Below are 25,833 nucleotides of genomic sequence, written 5' to 3' on the forward strand. Positions count from 1 at the left end.
GAAAATGTCCAGTGAGCGGCAGTTTGGTGGGCTCAAACGCCTTGTTGATGCCAGAAGTCAGAGGAGAATGGCCAGAGGTTCAAGCTGTTAGAAAGGGGACAGTTACTCAAATAACCACTTGTTTACAACCAAGATATGCAAAAAAGCATCTCTGAATGCACAACATTTCCAACCTTAAAACAGATGGGCTCCGGCAGTAGAAGACCACACCGTGTGCCACTCCTGTCAGCTAAGAACAGGAAACTGAGGCTACAGTTCACACAGGCTCACCAAAATTGGACAATAGAAGATTGGAAAAATGTTGCCTGATGAGTCTTGATTTCTGCTGCTGCATTCGGATGGTAGGGTCAGAATTTGGTGTCCAAAACATGAAAGCATGGATCAACTGTTTAGTCTGGTGGTGTAATGGTGTGGGGGATATTTTCTTGGCACACTTTGGGCCCCTTTGTACCAACTGAGCATCGTGTCAACGCCACAGCCTACCTGAGTACTGTTCATGACCATCTCTATCCCTTTATGAGCAGAGTGTAATGCGCCATGTCATAAAGCGTGAATCATCTCAGACTGGTTTCTTGAACATGACAATGAGTTCACTGTACTCAATTGGCCTCCACAGTCACCAGAACTCAATCAGGTAGAGCACCTTTGGGATGTAGTGGAATGGGAGATTCATATCATGGATGTACAGCCGAGAAATCTGCAGCAACTGTGTGGTGCTGTCATGTCAATATGGACCAAAATCTCTGAGATATATTTCCAGTACCTTGTTGAGTCTATGCCATGAAGGATTAAGGCATATCTGAAGGCAAAAGGGGGTCCAACCCAATACCACTGTAGTAAAGTGTACCTAATAAAATGTATTTACTACAGTTAACATTCTCCTTTTATTTTAAAGTATTGTAAAGCAGTAATTTTTTTAATGGTATTTTACTGTTATTATGTTATTGTAATTTTGAGTTATATTCTAAAAAGCCCCAGAAACTTTGATTTTGGAATTCATTCTGCCTTTAAATCAATACAACTGTCACAGTGCTTATTTATCACCGGCTTCATAATGCTTGTGTTCACACTCTTATTCACTGTACACATCGTGACCGAAAGGTCTGCAAGAAATGGCGGATGGATTGAGTGAGAATTAGTCATGCGAAGTATACTTCAATCAATACTTGCAGAGCCAAGAAAAAAAAAAATAGCCAATGAAAATAATAAAAGAAAAAGAAAAAAAAACTGTAGAAGATTCAGATTCACTTGAGTGAATCAATACGTATTGTAGTTACTGCACCAGGGGTGAAAAGATTTTGATAATGCCCACATGGCTCGTCCCTCAGAGGCTACTTGAATCTCTTTGAGTTGCGTCCTTCAGTGAACGTAATGGGAAAAGTAGCACTTGCTCTGTGAGGAGGGAAAACATGAAGCCCGTCTGAATGAGAAACAAACATGGGGATCTGTTTGCCTGTGAAGGCCTCACAGGAGAAAGATTCTCCTGAGAGTCAGCCATGTATAATTCCCTCCGAATGCCACTAGACAAACATTTCAGTGACTTTCAGTGCATTCCCAGCAATCGCCCATGGGACCCCACGCGCTCATGTTCAGTGGATGAGGTGTATTATCTGACTAGACCTGCTCTCATTGCCAATTAGATAGTGCCAATGGACCTTGAGGGCTCTGACTGACTCAGACCAGCGCAGCGGGACTCAATGCCATTTGTAACCTTTGGGAAGCAGCTATTCTTCACCTCTATATAGACTTCAGGGCCCCCTGTGAAGAAAATTCAATTCTCTGTTGCGGTCGCTGAGGGGGATCATCATAATCAGGAGAGGCAAAGAGACCTTGGAAAGTGTCATTTTCAACAACCAGTGTTTTTTTTCCCCTCCCTTTTGTCTTTCTCGCCCTAAAAAAAGGACCAGGTGTTTCAACGGAAGAAGAAAAAAATAAAAAAGGGCTTATCCATTAGAGATGAGAGACTAAAAGTACCAGACTTTATCTACCAGCTCTGAAAAGAGTGGGTTGTATTGGAGAGCCTCATTTCTTTTTAACCGAAGAGAAAGCTTTTTTGCACTTTGAATGAGTTTGTTTGGCCTACATGGAGTCTGGAGTCGGTCGTAATTCAGAGCTCCGGGTTCTTACTGAAGCTGCTTTATGGATAAAGTCATTTCTTATGCAACTTTTTCAGGTTTGTACACCGGGCTGGAGATGTTTATAACCGTAGGTCAGTAAAATGGAGTAATGGCACAATGAAGAGAGGATGAGCTTCTGGTTTTGTTCAAATCTTCAATCTGTGGTGCTGCGTCTAGAATTTTACATTTACTTACCACATTATATGAGTTTAGATGTATATCTGTATTAAAAAAATAAATAAATAAAACATGCTAAGCAGCTACTACTACTGCTTTGATTTTGAAGTGTCATTATAAACTTAACTATTTACCTTTATTTATTTATTTATTTATTTATTTATTTATTTGTTTATTTATTTATTTATTTATTTGTTTGTTTGTTTGTTTGTTTGTAACACTATTTATTTTATTTTATTTTATTACAGTATTTATTCAACTTTGTTAACATTGGTTAATGTTATTTAAGTTAAATAACACTAGTTCATGTTACTTCACTGTGCAATAAGCAATGTTAACAAACACAACTTTGGCTAATAATAATGCATTAGTTAATGTTGAACTATGATTAATAAATGCTTCACAATATTATCCAAATTTAGGTAATGATAATAAGTACATTAACTAATGGACCATTATTCTAAAGTGTTACCTGTTTATTTATCTATCTATCTAAATATTTATTTCCAAGTTTATGTATATGCATTTACAATATGTATTTCCCAAGTGATGTTTAACAGAGGGTTGCAGCTGGAAGGGCATCCGCTGCGTAAAAAACTTGCTGGATAAGTTGGCGGTTCATTCCGCTGTGGCGACCCCGGATTAATAAAGGGACTATGCCGACAAGAAAATGAATGAATGAATGTTTAACAGAGTGTGTACATTTTATTTATTTTATTTTCACAGTCTAATTTCTTTGTGACGCTGTCTGAAATCTCACATTTCCTACTATAAATTATGCGAGCCTAGTAGTATATTTGAATTTCTATTATTTAAAAAGGTTAAGCAGCTACTACAACTGCTTTATTTGTTTATTTATTTATTTATTTATTTATTTATTTATTTATTTATTTATTTATTTATTTATTTGTTTATTTGTTTATTTATTTATTTATTTAATATATGTTTGTTTGTTTGTTTGTTTGTTATTCATTTATCTATCTATCTATCTATCTATCTATCTATCTATCTATCTATCTATCTATCTATCTATCTATCTATCTATCTATCTATCTATCTATCTATCTATCTATCTATCATCTATCTATCTATCTATCTATCTATCTATCTATCTATCTATCTATCTATCTATCTATCTATCTATCTATCTATCTATCTATCTATCTATCTATCTATCTATCCAACTACAAGTGTATGTATATGCATATACAAGTGTATATGGATTTCCAAGGGATGTTTAACAGAGCAAGAACATTTTATTCACTATATTTTCGAAATTTAATTTATTTTAGTTATGCTATGTCTTAAATCTCACATTTTCCTACAATAAATTATGTAAGCCTAGTTGTATATCTGATTTTCTATTATTTAATCAAAAGTTTAACCAGTGTCTACTACTGCTGAGATTTTGAAGTGCCATTATAAAATAATATTTAACTTGAATATTTATTTATGTATTCCCAAGTGTATGTATATGAATTTACAAGTATGTATTTCCCAAGTGATGTGTAACTTAGAAAGTACTTTTTCGCTGTATTTTTAATATATTCTAGTTTTGTTAGAAAAAAGGATTACACAAACAAACAAACAAACAAATAAATAAATGAACAAATAAATATTAAATAAATACATAAATAAATAAATAAATAAATAAATAAATAAATAAATAAATAAATAAATAAATAAATAAATAAATAAATAAATGTTTATAGGGTCATAAGATGCCTGGTTAACATAATTAACCTTTTTGAGTTGAGCCTTTAAATGGCAATTGAAATGGAATACTAGTATGTTGCAAAAGTACTAATAAATAAATAAATTTATTAATAAATACATTTTGCACTGTCATCATGGCAAAGACTAAATTAATTTTTAGAAAGTAATTCAAATCGCATACTGGATATATGATACTATATACTCTTTAATATTAAAATTTGTTTACTGGTATCTTATGTTCCATGAAGAACTATTGTAATCCATTAAAACTTTTCATTTTACACAAACGTCTTTATTAAGAAAACGATTCTTCAGATTAATAAATGTTCTTTATATGTTCCTTTAAGAACTCTTCATTGAAATCTTATTTGTGGAACCCACAATTTTTCTATTTTCTATGGCATCACTGAGGTTATTATAGAAGTCTAATTCTGTGCAAATGTTCAATTTAAACTGTGGTTCCCCTCATCTGTGATTTTCCTGTTCAATTCACACCTTGAATCTCACATCCGTGAAAACAAGGCTTCATATCAGCATCTCTTCAAGCTGTGTGTTTGCATGTGTTTTTGTCTGTTTCAGAGAGGTGTTTACAGGGTAATGGAGGCTGCAGTCACCAGTGTTCAGTGATCCCCAGCAAAGGGGTGGTGTGTTCATGTCCCGCTGGACTCCATCTTGGCTCTGACAACCGAACATGTGAAGCGGTGGACTATTGCTCCGCTCACCTCAAGTGCAGTCAAATATGCGAACAGCATAAAACTACTGTCAAATGCTCCTGTTATCCTGGCTGGAGGCTGGATGCAGATGGAGAGAGCTGCCACAGCACAGGTATTGAAATGACTACCACTACCACTATTACAACCACTACTACCACCACTACTACTACTACTACTACTATTAATAATATTAATAATATTAATAATAATAATAATAATAATAATAATAATAATTATTATTATTATTATTATTATTATTATTATTATTATTATTAATATTATTATAGTAATAATAACTATTATTATACTATGATTCCTGTAATTTTGGGTGGCTTTTACTGCAGTTGGACAGTTTCACATTCACTCATGAACATTTCATTCATGCCCCCGAGACAAACTGGGGTATTAAACGCAAAGGAGTAAGGATTTGTGAGGGTGTTATGAATTTTAATAACGCACGTCTTCTGCATTTTGCCGTTTGTGTGCGTGCGTGCGTGCGTGCGCGTGCGCGTGTGTGTGTGTGTGCGCGCAGTCCTTTACTGACAGCCGCGTGTGTGGATCTTGTCGGAAATTATGGCGAAAAGTCCCAAATGATGGTAATAGTTTGATTGCGGTGTTAACATCAGATTGCCACTAATATATGCATACTCCACATGTCTTAATTCCATTTCTGTTTAGTTCAGTTATGACTATAGTCCGATTAAGGTAATCAAAAATTACAGTGAGATTAATCTAGATTAAAAAAAAATTATCTATGCCTACCTATAGTATTTATATATATATATATATATATATATATATATATATATATATATATATATATATATATATATATATATATGTGTGTTTATGTGTTTGTTAATTTGTTTGCTTTACTTGCAATATATACACAAAAATATACAAAAAATGTTTATTACTTATTTATTATTTTTACTTAGATTTAAAAAAAAAAAAACAACAAATATATGCTTATTATTATTATTGTTGTTGTTATTGATTTTTACTCTGTGAAATGTTATAAGTTTTGAAAAATCAGGATACATGAACAATTTATGAGGTATGTGATTGATTGAATGAATGAATGAATAAATGGATGAATAAATACATGGATTAAAGAATGAAGGAATACATAAATGAATGAGTGATTGATTAAATAAATACAAATAAATATAAATAAATAAATAAATAAATACACGGATGGATGGATGGATGGATGGATGGATGGATGGATGGATGGATGGATGGATGGATGGATGGATGGATGGATGGATGGATGGATGGATGAATGAATGAATGAATAGATGAATTAATGAATACATATACATACATACATACATACATACATACATACATACATACATACATACATACATACATACATACATACATACATACATGTACAAAGGAAGTGGAAAAACTAAAACTTGAATTGCACACAATGTAGCAGTATTCATATAGGCTGCTTTATAATTCTCATTCTCTATGCATTCATGTCCATTCACAGTGGATCTGTCCATGATGCACAGCAATAAGAGCAACAGTAATACAATGACAGCGGGACACGCAGGCAGGAGCGTCCCATTGAGAAGCTAATGTCTTTACAGCTGCACGCCTGCCAAATGGCAAACTGTCTCAGGGAATCTGAATTTGGGTCATTAGTCAGAATATGACAACAAGCATCTGTGTGGTGTTTTATGGATTTAGTGACATATATAGCTTTGAGAGGAAGTCCTTGTTGTAGTAGACGGCCACATTTATAGCTCTCAGCAGGTGTCACCAGTGGCCATGCAACCATGCAAATGATGTTTTATTTCATTGGTAGTGGAGTGGTTTAGATGTGACTGAACTGAAACTTTTTATTATATTAACATTTACATTTATTTGAACTTTTTTAGTTTTAGTTCGCATTTATATTTGTATATTTGTATTTAGTTTGTATTTCAGCTATATTGACATATTTGTTTTTGTAATTGAATTGCTTCATTATAATGTTTTTAATTTAATTAATTTAATTAATTTAATTCAAAGGTTTTTCTAATTATGAATTATATTTTTATTGCATAGTTATAGCATGTATTATTTAAACATTATTTATTTTTTCTTTATTTTTCTTTATTTTATTGTTTTTTTTTTTGTTTTATAACTTTGCTTCAAATTAATTGTATATTTATATTTGTCTAAATATTTGTATTTAGCTTTTATTCTTTTGTTCATTTTTCTTCGGCTTAGTCCCATTATTCATCAGGGGTCGCCACAGCAGAATGAACTGCCAACTTATACAGCATATGTTTTTGGACTGTGGAGGAAACCAGAGCACCCGGAGGAAACCCACGCCAACACGGCGAGAACATGCAAACTCCACACAGAAATGCCAACTGACCTAGCTGGGACTCGAACCAGCAACGTTCTTGCTGTGAGGCGACAGTGCTAACCACTGAGCCACCGTGTCGCCCTATAGCTGTTATTTGAACTATACTCATATACTACTATGCTTATGTAGTTAATGTTCAAAGATTGTTCATACTTAATAATCTCTGACATTTTTCAGTGTGTATGTTGCCAAAGAGATTTAAAAATAAAGTTATGCTTTGGACATCAATATATATATATATATATATATATATATATATATATATATATATATATATATATATATATATATATATATATATATATATATATATATATATGTCAGAGATTATTATATAAGTGATAAATGAGCAGTATCACACAAGTAGCAGTGTGATATGGTAATGTATAGGCGCTGGTGCTTAGTGTCCCACCAGAGGCGACATACAGCCATATCATACTGCTACTCGTGTGATATTACGTTCATACAACAGTTCAACGGCATAAACATGTATATAAAAGAGGAAATTAAACACAGAGACTAAAAATCATTTTTGTATGAGGAAATGCTTTCTTCTGCCATTCATTCACATTAGCAGCTTACCGTCGGAACAGCAGAAACTGCTGTTACTTCACCACCATCACTTTAGAGCTAGTATTTGAATGATTCTCTAGCGTAATGTCTAAAGTGATGACAAAACAGGTGATTTTGCTGACATTTTAAGATTATAAGGCTAAACGGCATGACACGCCATGAGTCTAGGGACATTTCCCAGTATTTCTCTGTTGCATTCAGGATATCACAAAAAATAACAAAAAGCCAACGCAAAGCAAACACTACCAAATTACTATATATAGTATAAATACAGCATACAAAAGAGAGAAATCAACCTAGAAAGTCACTTATCAGTATAATGGTGATTTTATTAGCTGTAGTTTGAAATTTTTTTCCTCTAAAGGGCTTATCATGCAGTCACTGCCGCCATCTTGTAGCGGAACGTGAACCGTCTCAGCTGATGGATGCCGACATGCTGTATCTCTGAAATTATAATTATTTAAAATAGGCATTATTTTTGTAAATAAACTGCACAGATGCAATCTAAACAACTACATTCTTGCCTAAAAAAAACTTAAAAGTTCATTATGTTGTCCAACAGCTGCAATATTTGTCAAACTGTAGGGAGTTCTGTGAGATCGGCTCTCACTATGTGGGCAGAGTAATACACAATGGTGAAGAGGCTTTAGGGTCTTTAGGGCTTTACTACTGTTATTTACTTAGTACAAGCAACTCTTTTTAAGAGTTTTTATATTAAAATAGTTCAGATTGTGGTGTTATTAATATAGGCAGATGCAGATCACAGTATTTTAATATGTGGCATATTTATTTTTGCATGGTAAATAATTATATTTAAAGGAATTGTTCGCCCAGAAGGTCAATTAATATTTACCAATATCCACTATTTAAGTGATTCCAAAAATTGTTATTATTTCTGTTGAACTAAAAAGAAGATATTTTAAAGAATGTAACCATCGACTTTCATAGTATTGAAAACAAACACTGTGGTTTTCATAATTTTTCAAAAGAAATTATTTTAAGATAGAAAAAAAAGAAACCCAAACAGGTTTGTAATAAGTAAAGGGTTATTAAATGATTACAGCATTGATTGAGTTTTCAGCGACCTATCTTTTAAGATTAAAACAAGCTTCTCGTATGCTTATTTGGTTTAGAAAATGTCAGCACCGACGAGTTCCCTGTGACAAGCATATGTTTAAACTCCTCATTAAACAAATCAGTTCGCTTCAATACACACTGCATATTATTTTTGTAAATGCGCCTGTCTCTTTCTTTATTTTTCAACTTATTGAACACGGTCATCACTCCTGCAAATTACTCAACTGTGTCTGTAAAAAACAGGATTATCTTAAGGTTGGCCTACAAACTAAATTAGTAGACGGCCATCAGACTAATTAGTGTTTGTGCATAGACATCGCCCCCGTAACCCCATAATGCACAGGTGTGTGGTGTTAATAACTGTTCTGTTTCTTCTCCAAGATCCCTTTGAGGCTTTTGTGATCTTCTCCATCCGGCATGAGATTAGACGAATTGATCTTCATAAACACGACTACAGCCTGCTTGTGCCCGGCCTGCGCAACACCATTGCTCTTGACTTCCACTTCAGCCACAGTCTGCTCTACTGGACCGATGTGGTGGAGGATAAGATCTATCGGGGAAAGCTCTCAGAGACCGGAGGTAATAAACACACTATTTAATGTCCCGTTCCCGCTCAGCCTTTTGTTTAACCTAAGCTTTAGTTGGGTTAGATATCTATTCCTTCCACGCAGGTCACATCCGCTAAATAGGAAAGCAGTACAGCATCCTATGCTTTTTAAAATGATTGAATTTTCTTTTATTCTAATAAAATCATTCAAATATTAAGCAAATATAATGTTTCATGAAGGTATTTTGGAAATGTTCTATAAAAACTTTATTTTGGATTAATTACATTCATTGCTAACTTTATTTGGATAACTTTAAATGTGATTTTATTCATATTTTGTTTTGAACATTCAGATTACAGAATATCGAATAAACATATAGACAGCTCAGCCAAAAATTGTCCTATCCTAATAAGCCATCCATTAATGGAAATGTAATATCATGTTCCTGATAGATATTCATTTTCATTAGATGTCTATTCCTAGCATGCAGGTCACATTAATAGTAATAGTAAGTGTCCTATGCCTCTTAAAATTCTTTAATTTTTCTTTTATTCCAAAAATCATTACAATATTAAGTAAAGATAATGTTCCATGAAGATATTTTGTAAATTTTCTATCACAAACGTTTTTGATTAATCCCATGCATTGTAAAGAACCTAAATTGGACAATTTTAAAGGCCATTTTATTCATATTTTCATAGTTTTGAGCGCCCAGATTGCAGGTTACATCGACTTAATTTATATAATTATGATAATTGTACTTACGTTTTTTAAAATTAACATCCCTTTTTATAGTGTCAGACTATTTTTGCATGTCTGTTTTATTATACTTACTGTAATTATCACAATATTACATATTTGGTGAGTCATTAAGTCTTACGTCTAAAAAACAAATATAATAAAGGTGTATTGGAAAAAAGTGATTAGTTTACTTTTATTTTGAAAAAGTGAGTACAATTTGCATAATTATTAAAAATTAAGTCAACTTAACAGTTCCAAGTTACAATGGATTTACATTATTTTGGTAAAGTCAACTTATTGCTACAAGGCATTTGGTTTACTCGCTTTAAGTAACTAATCACTTTTCACAGTGTAGCACATTACAGTGTGTGATAAGCATCCAATGGCTCTTAAAATTATTAAATTTTTGGAAACACTTTAATTTAAGTGGTAATTGACGATATCAACAAACCATTAACTAACACTACTATAACTTGCTTTATAAACTACTAAATGCCTGATTATTAATAGTTAGTAAGTTTGAAGTTGGGTTTAGGTTTTGGGTAGGATTAGGAATGCAGAATAAAATAATACTTTATAACTACTAATGAACAATTAATATTTTAATTATTAAAGAAAATAACTTTTGCTTCATTGATCAAACTGCTTATTTAAAATGAATTGAAATAACATAATTCTTACATTTTTGGGGGGGACAACTTGTTTGTTCTATGTTCAATCCACTTAAATTTGAAAAAAAAAAAATAAGTTAAATGAAGTCAAGTGTTTGGACTACATGGAGTCGTGTGGAACCCAGCAATTTTTACAGTGTGGTAGGACATTACAGTATGACCTAAGCATCCAAATGGCTTTCAATCTTACTGAATTTTTGGAAATACGAAAGTTTAGATCATAATTCACTGTAATAACAAACTATTAACTTACACCACTAGCTTAATAAACTATTAATTAGCTGTTTATGAATAGTTAGTAAAGTATAAGTTGAGTTTAGGTGTTGGGTAGGATTAGGGATGCAAAATAAGATCATATTTTATAACTACTAATGGACAGTTAATATCTTAATAATTGGAAGGTAAAAAGCCAGTAGGTAATAGCCTGAATTGTGACCTAAACTAAAGTGTTACTGAATGTTCTTTTGTTCTAAAAATTGTTTATATATTAAGCAAAGATAATGTTCCATAAATATAGTTTGTAAATTTCCTATCAAACACAATTTTCGATTGAACTTAATTTGGATTTTATTTCATGTTTTGATAGTTTTAAACCCTCCAATTACCCATTATCAAAGCATTATACAAATATGCATTGTCCTACCCTGCTAAAAAAAACTTCAGTGGAAATTTAATATCCCATTTCTAATAGATATTCGCTTCCATTAGATATCTGTTCCTAGCACGCAGGTCACATCAACTGAATAGTAATGTAGTACAATATGTGCTGAGCATCTAATGTCTCTTCAAATGTAGCTGGAAATCTCAGAAGGAGCTTCTGAATAGCCATGTATTGTTTTGAAGGCTATTTTGAAGTCCTTAGAAACTGAGTTGTATTGTTTGGAAAGCTGCTTTGTAGAAAATGGTCTTGAAAGGTTGGCATTATTATCCACATAATAATTACAAGCTACACTTTTTAAAAGTCTTTGCACTGAAACAATCCAGTTTGTGGGGTTAATAAAGTAGGGTGATGGAGACCACAATATTTTAATATGTGGCATATTTATTTCCATGATTAATAATTTGAATTTATGTTTTAAATTGGCTTATTATTTGTGACCCTGGACCATAGTTGCAAGTATAATTTTGGCAACAGCTAAAAACACATTGTATGGGTCAGAAATATATATTTTTGATTGCAGAAATCATTATAATATTAACCAAAGGTAATGTTCCATGAAGATATTTAGTAAATTTCCTGTTAAAACTCTTTGTTCAATTACAGATGAGCAAATAGTTAGATATCTCAGCCAAATATTGTCCTAACAAACCGATCATCATTGGAAATGTAATGTACCGTTCAGGATAGATATTTGTTCCTATTAGATATCTATTCCTAGCACGTAGGTCACGTCTCCTGAAGAGTAACGCAATACAGTATGCGCTGAGCGTCCAATGCCTCTTCGAACGAAGCCGGAAATCTCAGAAGGAGCCGCTGAATAGCCTTGTATTGTTTTGAAGGCTATTTTGAAGCTGCATTAAACACACATCTGAGTCTTTCTCTCGGAGGAGCAGGCCCCCAATGCAGCTATTGCTCTCTCCTTTTGTTAGCATTTCATAAAGCCCCTCCACTGCTGAGAGTAATTGCAAACAGCTGGATTATAGATAGCTGTTTACTGCTGGGGGAAAACTTGCTTGCCTTTAATGCCTGTGTTTTCTTCTCAGGAGTTACTTTATTTTCCAGACATTGAGTTGAAAAGACCTGCAAATGTGTTGCTCTGGATGCTGATCACCTGCTTTGGATGTTGGTGCATGCTGCTCCATAATGGGTTTCTTAAAGGGATAGTTCACACAGAAATGAACCTATTTTGGTGGCACTTTATTTTGCTGTTTATTTAATTATGGCATAATTACAGTACATTAGAAAGTAATGTGATACTTGGTAAGAAAAATATAACTACATGAGATTTTATTTAAGGTCTTTGTGGTATATTCTGGGTTTTCCCAATTGTTACCCAATTATTGCATAGTTATTACAGTAAGAACCTAATATGTATGTTCATACCAGTACAATTGTTTTTTATGGTCAAATAAAACCACCAAATAGGTTTATGTGTGCCTGTCTGTGTGTGTTCAAATTGATATGGTTTTACGAGGACAGGACACACATTTGCTTAGTGATATGGGTAAGTCCTATAGGTATTGCATTTTTAAGGTTGTGTTTAGTGTTTTGAATTATGAGGACACATGACATGTCCTCATAATTTAAAACACATTATATATATATATATATATATATATATATATATATATATATATATATATATATATATATATATATATACCATAATATATATATACTTAGTCTTTTGACACACAATAGGTCTTTCACAATATGGTTGGGGTGTAGTAAGCAAAGTACATTATGTTCTTTTTCGAGTATGATTTAGTACATTACACAGTACAAGTTTGAAGTGTATATATCAGCCCCCCTAGTTTTTCACTATTTTTTGTGATAAAATTTGCAGACAATTTTGTGACAATTTTAAGGTTAAAAATATATAGAACATAGGCTTGTAAATCAGATCTTATTTACCATATTGGGTGTGCAATCATGTTAGGTGTGCAATCTGACACAATGACAAATCATAAAAAAATAAAGCTTCTATATTTTGTTCCCTTGTCAAGACAAGATTTATAACAGACCTAAAATGGTAGGGATTAATTCAAAGGAAGGTTGTATAACTCTAATTTGTATACACAATCTTACTTTCGCTTTCTCAGATTTCACTCCCCGTAGCTTCTGACATCTGGTACCTCACTCAGGACATGCGCAAGGGCTTTCCCTATTGTAATACACCTAAAACACAGACTGCCGTAAAACCAACCTATGGCAGAGAAGCATTTTCTTTCATCAATGGCCAGGAAGCTTTTTCTTTTGGTATTGGAAGGGAAAGAGTTAAACAAAATCATTTAACGATTTGATGTACATCATATTAGGCTACCAGCTATACATAAAATAATTTTCTTCAATTTGGTCACGTCCAGCGGTCGTCATCCTTGAACTAATCTCCATTATTCTTAGCTGTTTGCTTTTTTGTCTGTTCCATTGCTCTGTTTGTTAGATGTCTGCACCCACTTTCTTTTGCGACCCTAAAGTTAGGATTGAGAGGGCGCAGGTGAGACGTCATTTTTCAAAAGACACTCAAATACATCATTGTAAAACAATTAATTGCAAACTGAAATGAATATAATTTGCCTATTTGGTTTGGAATTGGATTTTTTTATGTGATTATTTTGCGTTTAAATTAAGAATTTTGTTAGATCGTAAACATTTTTTATTTTTTACTTTTTGTTGATTTTGTGTTGGCTGCATTGATTGCAAAATAGTAAGAAAAAAAAAACTGGGAGTCTGATATATCCTTGACATCGTACTAATTTTTCTTTGCATTTGCAGTCATTTTTATTATTACTTTTAAAATAGCCATGCTTAGTTTTAATTAGGTGATGCAATTTATTGTTTTAGTTTATTTTAGGTTTTAAAAAGTCAACAATTTGCAACATGCTCTTATTATTTTATTTCAGCTTTAAGTTCAATTAAAAACAAAACCATTAAAAAATGATTTTAGTTTGTTTAGTTCAATTGGGTTTAGTTTTTCAGTAAACATTCCCTTTTGCTATTAAACCTCCTTTGGGCATCTTTGTGCTGCATCATTTGCTGGTGAACAACATGAGCAGGAGCAGCATAAATCAGCATAGAAATGTATTCTGGCCCACACTGGCCTTTCCAGCGAGCGGCAGCATTTTGAAGAGCTCAACACTTCAAAAGAAAGTTCAAAACGAGTAGAATGCTTTGCTTTGCTGAATCTGAAACCCTGACCAGCCCATGAACCAGCGCGAGTGGTTTGTTTTGTAGGTGTGACCGGGGTCGAGGTCGTGATTCAGCATGGTTTGGCCACCCCGGAGGGACTCGCAGTGGATTGGATTGCAGGAAACCTCTACTGGATAGACAGCAACTTGGATCAAATTGAGGTGGCCAAGCTGAATGGGGAAATGAGAACCACTTTGATTGCCGGTGGCATGGAGCACCCGCGAGCGCTGGCTGTAGACCCGGGACAGGGGTGCGTATTAGTCTCATACACAATTCACCACAGCTTCATTTCCTTTCCTCCTACTCTGATTTTCATTTTAATCTGTCTAGAGCTCTTTGAAATCTCTTTTATTTCTCAATTCCATTTTTATTTATTTATTTAGTGCCAGCGATATCAAAATGAAAGGTTTTCTAGGTGTTTAGTATCAATATGTTAGTTTTAAGGCAATCTATAATCAAAACTGTGACACAAATCTGCATTTAGAAGATATAAGCATTCATATCTTTAAGTTTTGTTGCTTCCTTCTAAAATTAACCAATCCACAGTGCATCCGGAAAGTGTTCATAGCGCTTCACTTTTTTCAAAAACTTATTCCAAAATGGATTCAATTAATTTATTTCCTCAAAATTCTGCACACAATACCCCATAATGACAATGTGGAAAATATTTTTTTTTAAATTGCTGCAAAAATTATAAAAAAATTAAAAAGCTGAAAAATTACATGTCCAGAAGTATTCACAGCCATTGCTCAATACGTTGTTGATGCACCTTTGGCAGCAATTACAGCTTCAAGTCTTTTTGAATGTGATGTCACAATCTTGGCACACCTGTCTTTGCCTATTCCTCTTTGTAGTACCTCTTAAGCTCTATCATATTGGATGGACAGCAACAGTGTACAGCCATTTTTAGATCTCTCCAGAGATGCTCAATAAGATTTAGGTTTGGGCTCTGGCTGGGCCACTCAAGGATTTTCACAGAGTTGTTGTGAAGCCAGTACATTGATTTTTGGCAGTGTGCTTTGGGTCATTGTCCTGCTGAAAGATGAGCCATCACCCCAGTCTGAGATCAAGAGCACACTGAAGCAGGTTTTCATTCAGGATGTCTCTGTACATTGCTACATTCACCCCATTGTCATTATGGGGTATTGTGTGTAAAATTTAAATGAAATTAAAACATTTTGGATTAAGGCTGTAACATAAAAAAGTGCAAAAAGTGAAGTGCTATTACTACTTTCCGGGTGCACTGTATGCCCCTTCATGTCTTCTGGTTTCAATTGAGATTACATCCAACATTGAATAACTTGCACATTTCAGAGCACTTCAGGGGATCTTTAATAGAACTAATTAATTTTATTAACCAAAAATAATGTCCACTTAATTGAAATAATGAAACTTGTATTAAATTTATACAACAAATTATGAAGAATTAAACAATTGAAATTTTAGAAACCCTACAAAACAAAGTATGACTTTTATTTTGACAGGTTGTCATTAAGACTTAATACCATGGTAGCTTTTCTCGTGTAAAATTGTACAATACTAGCAAAAATGACTGTCAAATTCTCTCTGGAAATAATGATCATGTCCTCAAATAGCAAAAGCATCGATAAATTTTGTTTTTATGACTGGATTTCACACATCAAAAGCAACATTAACGTTTGGGGGGGGGGACTTTATTTTCTTTATTTTTTGTTGTAATTTGTCCTCATAGAGACTATCTTGGGTACATAACAGAGCAATCATAATTCAAGGGACGTGTTTGTCATCTATTACTAATGATACTTCTAGAATAACGCAGTGCATCTTTCTGTTTGTTTGCTGCATTCTGTTTCTTTTTTCGTCTTCTTACTCTCAGCTGTGCTCTTCTTTTGCTCAGCTCTACATTTCATATCGAGCCTTGCAGGGAGAATAACATCTCAACAACTGACAGAATAGGCTTTGGAAAAGTCACACAGTGATCCCAGAGCAGCATGCATAATGCTCACTGACTGTAAAATGAAGAGAAAAATTAGTGTTGATAATAGAGAGTATTTTTTACAATCTAATCCAAGTATTATTTATTTAATTTATATAAAATGTGTATTTTTTTAACGTGCTTTGTGGATTTAAAAATAAATACATATAATTAAAAATGTATTGTATTAGAAATATTACTACACAATATAATATTATGTCTGTTACAAATATTTTAAAAGTAATATCTGTTTTATGTATGTATTTAATTGAGTTTAATTTTGCAGTTTTTTGTGGATTTAAAAATAAATACAAATAATTAAATATATTTTTAATAAATAATACTATGAATAACAATATATTCATTACAAATGTTTAAAAATAATATTTATTTCATTTTTTGGCTTATTTTTATTATTTATTTTATTTTACTTTAATTTATTTTGCTTGCTTTTTTGTGAAATATAAATGCATATAAGTATTAGATTATAAATAAATATAATATTATATTTTTTATAAATATTTAAAAAATTGTATGTATTTTTATAATTTTTTAATTATTAATTTTATTTTAGTTTACTTTAATTTGTTTTCCGTGCTTTTTGTGGATTTAAAAATAAATGTATATAATTTAATTATTATTACATTATAAATAATATGATACATAATATAATATTATATATGTTACAAATATTTAAAAAATTATATCTATTTTATTAGAATTTCAATTTTATTTAATTTATTTTTCTTGCTTTTTGTGGTTTTTAAAATAAATACATATAATTAAATAATATTATATTATAAATAATACTGTTAATAAATAAATCTGTTACAAATATTAACAAATTATATCTATTGTATTTAATAATGTATTTATTAATTCATTTATTTTATTTTTTATTTATTTATTTATTTATTTTTAGGTAACTCACTCTGGCCTCTTCCATACATATTTATTACACTGTTCCTTTTGGTGGCCCATTTTTGTTGTACCATTGCACAAAAGCTCAAATAATAACCACATAAATCATCATTATTATAAGTCTTTTTTAAAAATCCTTTATTTTAATCAATTTGTTGTTGTATCTCTAACTGTGGCTTATGTTTGCCTGTTTTGTACAGCGGAAACAATTCGTCCAAATGCTGTGAGCAACCCATTGAGTAGAAATATGGCATCTCCACAGTCCAACGAGAGCTCATATTGGTGCTCAGTAGGATGGCATACTGTAAATTATTTCACTGAAAGCTGAAAAGAACAATTAGGGACAATATTCAAGGAGTGATTTCACACTCAGCAGCGTAGCACATATTAAAAAAGAAGAAAATTCATTACATAGTTATTCTGAAAATGCCCTGTGCAGACGATGTCATGGAGAGGTGTGTTGAAAATGTAGTTCTGAAGGGATTAGCTGTCTTTGTAATTAGCAACTCTTTTATTCATTGAAAGCTTGGTTTAATGACTGTGTGCCACTGGCCAATTAATTGGCCTTCTGAATAGAAGGCGGCAACATCCTTGAAGCAAAATTCTTCTGAAGCCTTTTTGTATGTTTTTTGCTTGCCTTCCATGCTCCTCAAACATTTGGCTGACAGTTTAATTGTTTTTGATGCCTGATGCAGGAACACGATCACACATTTTATTGGCATATTAGTTTGATTCAAGAATTAAGAATTTTATAATCCCGATAATACCCCCAGAATGTGCCACCCCAGAGAACTACTAAACTAGTGAAAATTAACCTTCATGTTTGATATTGATTTCCTCTTCAAGAAAACACATTTATTATTTCAGTTAATCTCATATTTTTGCTTGGGCTTTGTAATGAAGACAGTATATTATGTGTACACAACTGTATTTAAATGAAATATGTTAGATGAGTGCTTTCAAATCTGTTCCACATTCAGAATGGTTAATTTTAAACCGACTAATGAATAAATATCTACCCAATATTATATATTTTTTTAAAGTTGGAGTCAAGTTAGGGCCAACTGAAAAAAATAAATAAATAAATACAATTAATTATAATGATTATACAAAAATAAATAAATTAATTAAAAATAATAATAATAATAATAATAATAAATTATTATTATTATTATCATCATTCATTTATTTATTTATTTTGTACAATCATTATAATTAAAAAATATTTAAAAATTATAAATAATTGGGGAATAAATTGAGCGAAATAAAATAAAAATAAATGTATAAATTATATATGTAGAACTTGTTACTAAATAATATTTGTTTTAAGATGCATGATTTATTTTCTATTTTATTAATGTTTTATGTTATTTTATTTGTATTTTTTTTATTTTTATTTAATTTATTTGATTTTATTTTACCATTGTGGTCATTAAAAATAGGATGTGACCTACAATATTTGACCCTAAATGTAGCTGTCAAATTTCTTATTGCTACTCTAGTGTAAAAACTGGACGTGCATTGGTTTCTGTCTTAACATTTAACATTAAATGGAGTCATTCCCTGTGATATACCTGTCATGTTTTAAAGCAGATTTAAAAGTATGCGTCTCAGTAGTTTAGTGTTCACATTAGTAAACAGTCGAAATGACAGCCTGAAATGAAAGTTGCGATAGTGAAAAAGCCTCACAAAAAATATCTACAAATATTTAATTTGAAAGCCTAAAAGAGACGTTGCAAAATGTTAAATAGCCTCAGTAAATTTCATTTCATTTCATTTTATTTCATTTAATTTAAAATACAATATTAAAAAAGGATGGGATTTTGTCCATTAGGAATTGACTGTATCCTTTTGGCTTTTGGTCCATCTCATGTAAGTCATAAGCTGCCTCACCCTTTGCATCAGTAAACACATTAAACAAGATGTTGCAGTTATTATTATCAAACATTACAGAGACAAATTAATTAATAAATGAATGTGTCTATGTGCTGGTTTCAACAGTCAAAATGACAAACAATGTTTCCTCCATGTCGCATCCTTTCTTCTCCTTTTCCATCATCACATAGCAAATCAAAAATGCTTTTATTTTAAATAAACTCCATATACAATTATATTTCATTACAGGGTTAGGGTGAAGGGTAGATGTAGGGAGGAAGTGATTGTCCCAGTAAAGCAGCATTCATTTAACACAGTAAATATTCTTATTTATGTTTAGTATGGTGTTTTTACATCCTATTTTATAATGTATGCTTTTAAACTGAGGTGCAGATATCTGACACTGTGACCAGTATAACATGTCAAATAAAACAATACTGCAGTAGATATTATCGTTCTTTTCATTTTTTATTGCTTTCCTGTTTGGTTGTAAGCCATATAACAAAGGTTTGTTCATTCAATAGTGCATCACACTGAGCACCTGGAAGCAATGAAATCTGAAAGCAAGTGGTCACAAGAGAAACATTTCAACACGTTAACACTGGAACTAGCAGAATTCTATTACGTCTACAATGGTCATAGCGGCCATTCTGACCGTTCACATTAGATATCATATTGTCAAGTCATTTTTACATTTGTAGCTCCTATTGAGATTATTGAGTTAGGCTTTGAATGTTTGTCATCATGTATCGTGATGTCATTACTCTAAAAATATAATTTTTTGGTAATATATGCTGGAATTTTTACTAGACCGCCTGCAAAGGTGTGTACATTACTTTATCCAGCAAGGAAGAGAGAGTTTTATTTTTATTTATTTTTTTTTTTTTCTGTGAAAATGTTGCTTTAAAATACTCTGAAAGGAAAGGTCTGAAGTTTTCTAGCAAAAATTTTGTTAGCAGAAAGTTATGTTTTTTTGTTAGTGGAAAGTTGCTAGGCAGCAAAGGCACATGTATTCAATAGCCAAAGAACAAGTAACAGACAATGAAATGCATGCACTTAGTTTGACCATTATGACCATTCTGGAAATACTCAGAGCTCTTTTGTGTTTGTAATTTTAATTAAATGACAAAGTTAGAATAAAATATAAACTCTTATAAGAAACGTCAGGGCGCTATAGTCATATGGGTTTCATTTAAAACTAAAATAAGGAATTAAATTGTTAATGTTAGGGTTAGAGTTACAATACTTAGCGTTACCGCTGTAACCTAAGTATGGAGGTCGCTGGTTAAGAACCCAACTTTTCTGTGTGGAATTTGCATTTTCTTCTCATATGCTTCTCTGGGTGTTCTTGTTTCCTGTAGACATAGGTTGATTGGATAAAGTACAATTGGCCGTAGTATGTAAAAATGTTGTGTATGAATGTGTGTGTGGGTCCCACCCAGCAACCAATTGTGTGTTTAATAGTCGTCTAATAGACATCGAAACATAGACAACTTGGCTAAAATAAGGTTAAACTTGGGCTGTCAGTAAAACTCTAATAGACATTTAAGAATAGCCCAAACTAGACTTGTCATCAGATTAGACAGACTACATTAAACAGATTAGATTTCCTCAGACAGCCCGAATTTAATCTTGTTTTAGCTAAGCTTGTTTTAGATTAGCTTGTTTTTAGCTAATCTTGTTTAGACGTCTATTAGACAATTATTATTATTATATTATATTATTGTTATATTATTATATTTTTAATACAAAAAAAATGCTTCCTGGGTAGTTAATGTTAGAGTTATTCCACACATAATATTGGGTTGTGGCTGGAAGGGCATTAAAACATATGCCAGAGTAATGGGCAGTTCAATCTGCTGTGGCGACCCCTGATAAAACAGGAACTAGTTAAGGAAATAGCAAAATTGAAGAAAAAGAAAAAAAAACTGTCAAAAGACTGCCTCAGTAGTTGACTCTTGTATTAATGTGTTTAATCATTAATTCAGCTTGGCTTTTGTAATTGGTTCACTGAAAATGATTGTTAGCACCAGGTGGAAACAGTAAAAGGTATGTTTTAGATGTGTTTACTGTGTTTTATTTGAAATGTATTACTTTGGTTTAGAATTGGTCATATAGTGCTTGAAGAATAGTTCATAATCGTGAATTGTTTTTCTTTACATATAGCATTCTTTTCTGGACTGACTGGGATGCCACTTTTCCTCGGATCGAGGCGACGTCCATGAGTGGAAGTGGAAGACATGTTGTGTACAAGGACATGGAGATCGGAGCATGGCCTAATGGTCTCACCCTGGACCATCAGGAGAGGAGAATAGTGTGGACAGATGCTCGGTAGGAGCAATTAAAAAAAATAAACAGTAAAACATTATACATTGGTTTACATCACAAGATTTTTTCCAGTCTCAGGGCTTTATTTTAACAATCAAGGTGCGAAGTCTAAAGCGCACGCCGCAGAAACATAAAAGGTGTTTCCAAATCCACTTTTGCTATTTTAAGGATGGAAAAATATGCTTTGCACCCTGGCGCATGGTCTAACCAAGTGTGCTGCAAGCCTGCGTTTGAGTGAAGGTCTCGGCCGTTAGATCGCCCCCTGGGGGCTGGCTGCAGTACAAGTCATAAAGCCCGCCTCCTCCGTGTTAATGAAGGAGACTTGAGCCCAAATAAAAAAAAATATTACACTTGCAATAAAATGTCCCGAAAGATGGTTCTGGTCGATTAAGGCACTGGTTATTGTGCTGAAATAGGTGCAGATCTTCATTTTTGTAAACAGTTTGTTTTTAGCAGTAATTTAATGCTGGGCGTGTCATCGTGATTGACAGCTGTGATTGACAGTTTCTCAAAGCAGCGCGTCTGAGCTTCGGCAGGAGACTGAAGTGTTATTACTCGATTTCTGTGTTATTTCACCATGACAAAATGAGTTCAGCAATAAACTATAGTTTCTGACATACATGATCCTGGTGGAACACTGTTTATTCGCTAAGGTCAGGGCTTTTTTCGGGCTTTATTAGTTTGCTGATTCACGCCTAACCACCCAGATAGCAAAATACACTCGGACCAGTTCGGCTAGATTCTCGCCAGACTGACTACCTCTGCTGGACTTACTCCGGATGCCTGGACTCACTGCCCGATTCCAGCCCGAGTCAATCGAGCCAGATGCGGCGGCCGAGCGAGCCGGCGCTGCCGCATGCGAGCCGGAATCAGCCCGCGACGCCGCGAGTAGGTTATGCGCTGCGGCCCGGAGCTGGCGCGATTGAATATATAAAACTCGCATATTTGTTAACGTTATTACATCCATTTGTGTTGATATGAGATATGGTTGATTTTACATAAAGCGTTTGGTTGGAAGCTCGACTCCGCTCATTTTCGCAGCTCCTCCTCTGGCTCCATCAGACAGTCCTTCTGCGCATGTCAAGGCTCCAATTTCAGCAGTCTTTTGCGTCAGTTTGTGCCCGTCAAGCAAGCGTTTTGCCCTCAAGGCGTTCAATGGGAAAAGGGGCTGTCGCGTCGTCCATATTTTTTACAGTCATTGGGTCTAACAGTGTTGTGCTTATTCTCTTTATGAGTTATGGATGTGTTTTGAGCATAACATGCATTAAATCAGTCTTATCTCTTATTCCCTTGAAGAGTCAGTTGCGTCGCACCATGGTTTTACATGGCAAACTTTGTAAGTGGAAAAACTGAACACTTCACTAGCGAGAAAACAGTTAAAAAGACTATCTGCAGTGCAAGGGTAAAGAACAAGCCTCCTCCATTCGGCCTTTTTACTTTCTTTTTACTTTACTATTTACTTCACTCCTTTACTTTCGTGGATAAGGAAACTGTGATGTACGCACTCCACTGAAGACATCCATTAGCCGAAATAAGTACGCTTTTTAGGCCTGCATAGGCACATAACTAACGCTCTCTGCACTGGAATTTTAACCAAGTTTTATTTGGTCAATGGTGCTGGTTATTTCAGTTCCTCAAAACAGCAACACACCAACAATGTACTTTAACACACCTCTTTTTTAGACCGGAACACCCATGAGTCCACAAAGTGGCACAAATGGATTTGCAGTTTAAACAACATTGTGCAAAACGTGAAAATTAGGGTTGCACTGGTCTGGAAATAGCAACAAATCTTGCCAAATACGTCTTGTTTCTTATTACGCTGAGTGTATGATAGATAGTGTTTTGACATACCACAAAAGCTATGTTGTCACAGAATTACATGACAGTTAACAGATTATAATAAGCGTACAGTTATTGGTAAAAAGTAAAATAGTATTTTCTCACAAAACCTTTTTAGCTCTCAGCTGTAAAAAAAAATTTAAAGAAGCAATAGATTTTGTTTCACATGACAAGATTGTTTCAGTCATAATGTTTTGGCATAAAACAAAAGCTATGCTGTTTCAGAATTACGAAGAAATTGCAGTAAACATAGAATAAACATGTAGTTTTGAAATAGAAAACTCAAACTGTATTTTCTCATATGAATATTTTTTTCAGCTTTCAAAAAAAAAATCCTAATTGTTTACACAATAGATTCGATGTTTTATAAATGATTATTAGTGTTTTTGCACTGTTTTTAAACCTACAGTTATGAACAAAATGGAGTATTATGAAATGATTGCTATAAAAAAGCAATGGCATGAGCATGGTTCCTGTTTTTGTGAAAAACAAACCAACAAACAAACAAAAAACTGCTCATACCTTCAGGATCTCCCAGGGGAAGTTGTCATCTTTGTAGCATCTTGCTGATTTGTGCATGTGTCATCTCACCTCATGTTTGTCTTTCCCTTCAGCTCAGATGCGATATATTCAGCCCTGTATGATGGCAGCGGGGTCATCGAGATCCTCAGGGGCCATGAGTACCTGTCGCACCCATTCGCTGTGTCTCTGTTTGGAGGTGGCGTGTACTGGACAGACTGGAGGACCAACACTTTAGCCAGAGCGAATAAATGGACAGGCCACAATGTCACTGTGATCCAAAAGACAAGCGCACAGCCGTTTGATCTAGAGATTTACCATCCTAGCCGACAACCTCAAGGTGAGCTTCTAAATGTATATACTTATTAATTAAAGGAACTATATTTCTAAGTTTGAACAGAATAAAGTTATCTGGTATGTTTTAACGAACACTGAATGTTTGTAGAATTAGCATTCCCTTTTAAAATTTGAAATTGTTTTAGTGTGGTGTTTTAAGTGAAGGATACACAGAAGGCCACATTCTCATTCAATGACGTCTTTAAACAGGGTCTGCAACATTGTGGAAGGGTTGATCATTTCAATTTAATCAAATCAAAAATCAAACACTTACTAAAAATAAGCATATAATATATAGTTTACATAATTGTATTTTATATATTTTATACATTATTTTATATATTAATTTCTAAATTTTTTTCTAATATTTATTTTTATTTTTACATAATTGTATGTATTTTATATTTTTTACACATAATTACATATTATTTTATAATTTTTTTTCTATTATAGATTTTTATTTTTACATAATGTATTTTTATATTTTTATACATTATTTTATATATTATTTTATACATTTTTTTTTACATAATTATATGTATTTTATATATTTTATACATCATTTTACATATTATTTTATTATTTAAAAATTCCAAATTAATTTTTACCTACATCATGTCATTTGACTATTAACCCTCTGGGCTCTGATGTGTTTTGGGGCCTGCAGATATTCTCACATACCATGACATATTTGGGGTTTTCTTTTGTTTGTTTGTTTTTTTGTTTGTTTGTTTTCATTTGCTTATAAACATATAGCCTAAGTGGCTAAAGCCTAAGAACACTATAAACAGCACAACCTAGACTACAATAATATGTTAGCAACATTTATGTACATGATTGTGTTTTTGAAAAGGAAACATTTATGTGTGGTTAGGCAAGGCAAGTTTATTTATATAGCACATTTCATACATAATAGTTATTTAAAGTGATTTACATGAGCAAAAATCAAATAAAAGTATGCATAATAAAAACAACAAAGAATGAAAAGGATTAAAAACTGAATAAAATGTGTTAAAATTAATTAAAAAAATAAAAAGAAAAGAAAATCAGTACCATCTGTCAGATGTAGCACAGTGCTCATTCAGTAAAGGTGCAGCTAAACATGTTTTGTAAGTTTTTATTTGATTGTGCCAAATGTTGGAGCACGTCTGATAATTTCTGTAAGCTGATTCCAGCAGCGGAGGACGTAGTATCTGAAAGTGAATTTCACCCCCTTTAAATTAACTCTTGGAATTTCTTACTTTCTTAATCTGAGTGATCTGTTATGTTTGTATTCAGTGAGCATATCTGGAATGTATTGATGTCCTAGGCCATTCAGCGATTTATAGACAAGTAATAATACTTCAAAATCTATTCTAAATGTGTAAAGACCTGAGGACAGGTGTGATGTGCTCTAATATTCAGGTTCTGGTAAGAATCCTGACAGCAGTGTTCTGGATAAGCTGCAACTCTCTGACTGTCTGACAGCGAAGAGTCCATCACAGTAATCCACCCTGCTGCTGAT

At 32.9% G+C, this 25,833-nt stretch overlaps 1 protein-coding gene across 4 annotated transcripts in view; it reads left to right on the top strand.

Moving 5' to 3' along the window:
- lrp1bb (low density lipoprotein receptor-related protein 1Bb) overlaps nucleotides 1-25,833 on the top strand; it is a 667,407-nt gene that overhangs the window by 432,929 nt on the left and 208,645 nt on the right. For all 4 annotated transcript variants that reach the window (XM_073912904.1, XM_073912906.1, XM_073912905.1 and 1 more), the window contains 5 exons: nucleotides 4,590-4,835; nucleotides 9,126-9,323; nucleotides 14,600-14,804; nucleotides 21,471-21,635; nucleotides 24,089-24,333. In XM_073912904.1, coding sequence (XP_073769005.1) covers nucleotides 4,590-4,835; nucleotides 9,126-9,323; nucleotides 14,600-14,804; nucleotides 21,471-21,635; nucleotides 24,089-24,333 — 1,059 coding nt within the window. The remainder of the gene's footprint in view (nucleotides 1-4,589; nucleotides 4,836-9,125; nucleotides 9,324-14,599; nucleotides 14,805-21,470; nucleotides 21,636-24,088; nucleotides 24,334-25,833) is intronic.

The sequence above is a fragment of the Danio rerio genome, chromosome 9 (assembly GCF_049306965.1).
Source record: "Danio rerio strain Tuebingen ecotype United States chromosome 9, GRCz12tu, whole genome shotgun sequence".
Taxonomy (NCBI): domain Eukaryota; kingdom Metazoa; phylum Chordata; class Actinopteri; order Cypriniformes; family Danionidae; genus Danio; species Danio rerio.